Source organism: Triticum dicoccoides, chromosome 7A, assembly GCF_002162155.2.
Source record: "Triticum dicoccoides isolate Atlit2015 ecotype Zavitan chromosome 7A, WEW_v2.0, whole genome shotgun sequence".
NCBI classification, from domain to species: Eukaryota; Viridiplantae; Streptophyta; class Magnoliopsida; order Poales; family Poaceae; genus Triticum; species Triticum dicoccoides.
This window is the reverse complement of record NC_041392.1, coordinates 485946941-485953924: the sequence shown is the minus strand read 5'-3', so window position 1 is coordinate 485953924 and position 6984 is coordinate 485946941. Positions and strand designations below refer to the sequence as shown.

General features: G+C 47.8%; 1 protein-coding gene across 1 annotated transcript in view; it reads left to right on the top strand.

The window, feature by feature from the left end:
• LOC119329585 (probable serine/threonine-protein kinase BSK3) overlaps positions 1-6034 on the top strand; it is a 9322-nt gene extending 3288 nt beyond the window's left edge. Inside the window, exons 6-11 of the mRNA XM_037602649.1 lie at positions 1824-1909; positions 2240-2428; positions 2548-2712; positions 4584-4697; positions 4956-5219; positions 5416-6034. Coding sequence (XP_037458546.1) covers positions 1824-1909; positions 2240-2428; positions 2548-2712; positions 4584-4697; positions 4956-5198 — 797 coding nt within the window. The 3' untranslated portion in view covers positions 5199-5219; positions 5416-6034. The remainder of the gene's footprint in view (positions 1-1823; positions 1910-2239; positions 2429-2547; positions 2713-4583; positions 4698-4955; positions 5220-5415) is intronic.
• Positions 6035-6984: the final 950 nt, after the last annotated feature.

The following is a 6984-nucleotide window of genomic DNA, read 5'->3' as shown; positions in this document are numbered from 1 at the left end:
AGCACCATGGTGATGAAACGGGTTGATGATTTACGAAGATGCATATAGCAGTTAGCGTTTTTTGGGATGTTACCAGTCAAATTGTTTGACATCCCAGAATGATACTGCCTTCGAAAACTTTCCCCTGTTTGCCCGAGCCGCTCTCGCGGGCGGCAGGGTGAAACCCTAGCCGCTGCCCGCCAACACCTCCTTCCCTCCTCGCCGCCGCCTGACGGTGCCGCCGGGCGAAGCCTGGCTGGCGCCAGTGGCGGCGGGGCCTTCTTCCCTCCTCCCCTGGTGCTCTAAGGCGCGGGACGCGGCCTGCTAGTGAGGAGTGCAGCGCTCGCGTGGGGCGGCGACGCGACCGGCCGTGTTGTGGGTGCGGCTGTACGTCGGAGCGGCCGTGGCTGCGTGGAATTTCTAGTGGGGCGCGCCGGCACTTGGTGAGGCGGGGCGGCTAGCTGCGACGACGGCTCCATCAGATCCGGGCGGTTGGCGACGAGGGCTGTGGCGGCGCAGGCTGGGGGACGGCGGCCACCTTGTTTGGGCTGGCTCCTGGCATGGTGGGGCGTGCACGGCGGCGCTTCAGCGGCTTGGTGGCGGTGAGTGCCGGCCGGATTTGGTGTTTTCCGCGGGCGGCGCGGGTTAAGGCATCGGCCCGGCGTGGCTGCTCTTTTGGCTGTGGACGGCGGCGACGAGGTGGCTTGGTCCTCTGGGTGGTGGCTACCATTCGCCGAGCCGGCTTCAGTGGCGGCTGGATCTCCGGAGTCTGCTCGTCTGTAGGCGGCCTGTTTCGACCTTCGATCCTTCACCTCGCCGTCCGGCCACTATCTTCGTCGAAAGGGTGGCCTTCCCCCGGTTGTGGTTCATCACTCGTCCCGCACTCGGCAGCAGGACTGACCTCGTCTCGCGCCCGGTAGCAGGACCAAGCCCGTCTCGCGCTCGGCGTCAGGACCATGCGTGTCTCGCGCCGGCGGCAGGACCGAGCTCGTCTTGCGCCCGATGCCGCAGGACGGGCCGATGAGGCCAGGTTTGGCCGGCCTTTTGGGTCTCGGCACTGGGGGCTGCCCAGGGGTGCGAAAGGCGGGTCCTTTCCACTCGTTTCTTTGGTTGGGGTAGCGGCGGGTCTCCGGTGAGATGGTGTCAAGGTCTTGGATGCCGGAGCGGCGGCCCTGGTGGTGGTTCTGCGGTGCTCATGGGCAGAGCCCGTGGCTCGGTGCTGCCCGGATGCCACGGCCGTGTGGGCGGCATGGTAGCCGGGGTGTGGCGGTGAGTGTGGCCAGGGTGAAAACCCGCTCTATCTTCAGACGGACCGGCGGCGGCGAAGCTCGTTCCCTTCTTGAAGGCGTCGTCGCGGCTCTCATTGCCCGTCGTGTTGCTCCAGGGGAAACTCTGATCTTCGGATCGGGCAGTGGCGGCGCTCCGGTGTCGTATCCTTCCTGAAGGCGCCGCCTTAGAGCCCACGGTTCGTCATATGCGGCTTCACTTCTTCGCGGTGGCGTGTTCACGGCGGTAGCCCCCGGCTGCTCTTGTTGTGCTAGGGCTGGTGTTGCTGTGCTCAGTGCCTATGTATCCTGCCTTGGGTGTGTGTGTTCGTGTGTTGTGGGGGCGTGTGTTTGTACCGAGTGCTGTTGATCGTTGCTTTATATATAAAGCGGGGCGAAAGCCTTTTTCGGTATAGCAGTTAGCGGGAGGCATTATGAATTGAATTTTTTTAGTTGCAATAAATGGAGTTTTCGTTTTTCTAATTTGTATTGCCTTGGCCTAGTGCACACGTGAGGATCCATTTGTCATTGAGCTTTTAAAGCTATGGTTTGGCTCTAACGCTTCAGTTTTACCTGCAGGAACAATAACTCCGGAAAGTGTCATATACAGCTTTGGCACATTGTTGTTGGATGTTCTTAGTGGGAAGCATATTCCTCCTAGCCATGTAAATTTTCTTGCCTTGATTTCTTAATCAGTATATCTATGTTGCTTTGATCATTTTCGTCGTAGTTCTGTCATGACCATCATCTTTGACATAGTTTGAACTTAAAGCATGTTGAAGGGTGCTTTAATGATGGTTCTATGTGGGATAAATGAACAAACCAGTATTTTACTTAGAACTTTACTGCATCTATGCACACCTCTACTTGTATATAATCTAGAAAAGCGACAGTAGGATGGAGTGGGAAATATTTAATAACTGGGTAAAACTTAAGAAGAACAATCAAAATAATGTTATGTTGCAACGAAACTGATTTACTGCCCATATGTCCAGGCTCTTGACCTGATTCGTGATCGAAACTTCAGTATGCTCATAGACTCCTGTTTAGAGGGCCAATTTTCGAACGAGGAAGGAACAGACCTGATGCGTTTAGCTTCAAGGTGCCTGCATTATGAACCACGAGAGCGGCCTAATGTAAGATCTTTGGTTCTTGCACTGGCTTCTCTTCAGAAGGACGTTGAGGTGAATATATATATCTTGTCATGCATCTCCAGTATAGAATAAAAGCATGCCCATGTTCCTTGATTGTGTACTTAATTGTTTTGAACTCAAGGTTGTGATACTATTGATACGTTTTGCAGTCCCAATCTTATGATCTGATGGATAAGCCCCGTGGTGGTGCATTTACTCTTCAATCAATTCATCTTTCTCCTCTTGCTGAAGCTTGCTCCAGAAAGGATCTTACTGCAATACATGAACATCTAGAAACCGCTGGCTATAAAGATGACGAGGGAACAGCAAATGAGGCAAGTATTTTCCCCCCCTTTGATTCACTGTCTACTTGATGTGTACTTAAAGGTAAAACTCCATGTGCATGCTTTATATTTTTTGCAACAACAACAAAAAAGCCTTTAGTCCCAAACAAGTTGGGGTATGTTAGAGGTGAAACCCATAAGATCTCACGGCCAACTCATGGTTCTGGCACATGGATAGCAAGTTTCCACGCACCCCTGTTCATGGCTAGTTTTTTTTTTTGACAGAAAGACTGTAAAGGAACCCCCTACAGTATAATTGGTGCAACAAACCCAAATTGCAAGTACCATGCCTTGAACCTGGGTGGGTCTGTTCATGGCTAGTTCTTTGGTGATACTCCGGTCTTTCAAATCTCTCTTTACAAACTCCTCCCATGTCAAGTTCGGTCTACCCCGACCTCTCTTGACATTATCAGGCTATCAACACACTTCAGCCGTCCGCTACACACTGGAGCTTCTGGAGGCATGCGCTGAATATGCCCAAACCATCTCTGACGATGTTGGACAAGCTTCTCTTCAATCGGTGCTACCCCAACTCTATCTTGTATATCATCATTCTGGACCCGGCCCTTCCTTGTGTGGCCACACGTCCATCTCAACATGCGCATCTCTGCCACACCTAACTGTTGAACATGTCGCCTTTTAGTCGGCCAACACTCAACGCCATACAACATTGCGGGTCGAATCGCGGTCCTATAGAACTTGCCTTTTAGCTTTTGTGGCACTCTCTTGTCACAGAGAATGACAGAAGCTTGGCGCCACTTCATCCATCCGACTTTGATTCAATGGTTCACATCTTCGTCAATATCCCAATCCTTCTGCAGCATTGACCCCAAATATCGGAAAGGTATCCTTCTAAGGCACCACCTGCCCATCAAGGCTAACCTCCTCCTTTTCCTCGTGCCTAGTAGTATTGAAACCGCACCTCTTGTACTCAGTTTTAGTTCTACTAAGCCTTAAACCTTTAGATTACAAGGTTTGTCTCGATAGCTTTAACTTCCTATTGACCCCCATCCGACTATCGTCGAGTAGCACCACATCATCCGCAAAGAGCATACAGACCCCTGGTGTAGTCCTATTTTAATCGGGAAGTCATCAGTGTCGCCATCACTTGTTCGAACACTTGTCACAACATTATCGTACATGTCCTTGATGAGGGTAATGTACTTTGCTGGGACTTTGTGTTTCTCCAAGGCCCACCACATGACATTCCGCGGTATCGTATCATAGGCCTTCTCCAAGTCAATGAACACCATATGCAGGTCCTTCTTTTGCTCCCTGTATCTCTCCATAAGTTGTCGTACAAAGAAAATGGCTTCCATGGTCGACCTCCCAGGCATGAAACCAAACTGATTTTTGGTCACGCGTGTCATTCTTCTTAAGCGGTGCTCAATGACACTCTCCCATAGCTTCATTGTATGGCTCATTAGCTTAATTCCATGGTAATTAGTACAACTCTGAACATCCCCCTTGTTCTTGAAGATTGGTACTAATATACTCCGTCTCCATTCTTCTGGCATCTTGTTTGCCCGAAAAATGAGGCTGAAAAGCTTGGTTAGCCATACTATCGCTATGTCCCCAAGGCCTCACCATACCTCAATGGGGATACAATCAGGGCCCACCGCCTTGCTTCCTTTCATCCTTTTAAAGCCTCCTTGACCTCAGACTCTGGATTCGGCGCACAAAACGCCTGCTGGTATCATCAAAGGAGTCGTCCAGTTCAATGGTAGAGCTTTATATTTTTTACTAAAGAAAGAAAAATTATCTGGGTGTTAAATAAATGAATAACAATGTATTAGGGTTTAGTGGATTTTAAATATTTCTGTTAGGTGCATTTCACCTAACTTGTTTCTTCTCGGTTGCAGCTCTCATTTCAGATGTGGACTAATCAAATGCAAGCTACAATTGATTCAAAGAAGAAGGGCGACACTGCATTTCGACAAAAGGATTTTAGCATGGCCATTGATTGCTACTCTCAGGTTGTCCCTCATTTGCTTATTTGGTTTCTCTTAAGTTGTCATTTGTTATCATTGGGTCATACTTAATCCATGACACCATGTATGATTTTTATAATATGGCTTGAATTTGGTGTGGTCCATCTTTTGCAACAACCACGACTAAATTGCTTGGCCATGTATCTTTCTTTTGGAAAAATGTAGCTTTAAGCTGTTTGTATTTGATCACAAATCCTTGTTCCTGGAGTTCATTTCTGATTATCTTTCTTAATTGCCATGCAGTTCATTGATGTTGGTACCATGGTTTCACCAACAATTTATGCGAGGCGTTGCTTGTCGTATCTCATGAATGACATGCCACAAGAAGCTCTGGATGATGCAGTGCAGGCTCTGGCGATATTTCCTACATGGCCAACTGCATTTTATCTTCAGGCTGCGGCCCTATTTTCATTAGGAAAAGAAAACGAAGCTCGAGAAGCACTCAAGGATGGTTCGGCTGTGGAGACAAGGAGTAAGGGGCATTGAAGATGGATAGCTGAACATCAGGTATGTAATCCCTCCCCTCTTTTGAAACATAAGGCCATGTTCATAGCTTGGTAACCTAGTTACTATAAACTGCCAAACAACATTTGCCACAAGTGCTTGACTTCTGGAAGAAGAAAATTTGAAAATCATAGCATCATTTGGATATTGAAGTGTCGTCACCATTATTCTAGTGAGAATCTTATATGTTTTTGTTCAGGTGCTTGCATTTGGACATAACTTGTTGGAGACAACAGCAATTGTTAATCTGGCTTAGGCGCATGGAGACCGTCAGTTAGCCTTGTGATACATATATAATTTGTGGTGTATATACGAAAAACATGCATAGATAGAATAGACTGGAGAGAAGGCAAGACAGAGGAGATACCGGCGGTGAATAAAAATGTTTATCCTACATGGAGTTAACAAGGGGAGAGGAGGTGAGCCTCTTCATCCAGGTCACCCTGCCACATAAAAGAGGAGATGTAGAAAGGAAGAAAAGGTGGCCATCTGTTCTGTCAAACATCATCATCATCACCCATCAGATCATGTTAGTGTTGGTGATAGATTGTAGGGTTTGTAGAGCAAGTGGTGTTTGGTCTTTTTGCTCTTGTCTTGGTTCTCAGCTCAGCTGGGCACTGTGATTTGGGTCATGTACGATTGGTATTATTAGGAGTGTAGTTGAGAGAAGATTGCTGAACTCTCCTGTAATGGTTCAATCGTGGGCACAGTGTGAGCTTTGTATATTTGTGAGAAGGCTCTATTCGGAACAGATCATGCTACTTTGTTGGTCCCATAAGCCATGAAATGGTTGGTGGCATACAGTGCGTTTCCTGGTATGTTGTGATCAGTTGGGGTATCTTTCTATTTTCTCTTGTCCTGGTAATGGGCATCCAAAATGTACTCCAAGCTATGTGTTGTGTTTCCTAAATAGTAGGACGTTCTTTATAAACACCAGCGCCACCGTTTCATGATTTTAAATTACATAAATAAGTAGATATATTCGTCTGAGCGACAACTAATATGGATAGCGACAACTAATATGGATTGAAGGGAGTATTATATTTTTTGTTTCTTCTACACCTAAGTTGTTTTGTCCCCATTTACTCAGACTAACAGTTCACAGGTTTACACAAACTACTCATGCATTTCAAGATATAGCATTTCAAGATATAAACTTGTCCAACAACTAGATCAATAATTTGTGATTTCTGTGTGCAGAAATTTGTATCATTTTGCCACTGTCTTTGTTTGATATGATTCATGTTTTACTAATTTAGTCCCCATGTTTCACTATGGCCGTGGAAACACCGCAAATCGGAGTAAGAGCATCTAAAAAATGAGGGATTTTATTTTTGACACAGTAGAGGCAGACTGTGTTAAAAAAGAATCCCCCCCTCCCTCATTTTTTTAGATGTTCTTGTGGCAACTCGAACGCGTCGGCACATTCTGTCCCATGCGTCTGTTTAGGTCGACATTTGCCTTGCAAGAAATTTTGCAAGGCACGATGACCCAAAAGGAGACAAGGGAGGAAAAACGTCGACAAGAGAAAGAGGAGCAAATAAAGGCCTACGTCGAGATACAAAAGAAAAAGCTCGAGATGGAGGCCGGCATACATGCAAAGAAGCTAGAGATGGAGGCGGACATGCAAGCGAAGAAGCTCGAGATAGAGGTGACCAGTGCAAGGACCAAAGCAAAGCGACCAGGGTTCCTCCCCCCACCCACCCTGCCGCCGCCGGCCGCGCGCGCCCCGCCTCCCTCCCCCTCCCCGCGTTCCCGTCCGCCCGCC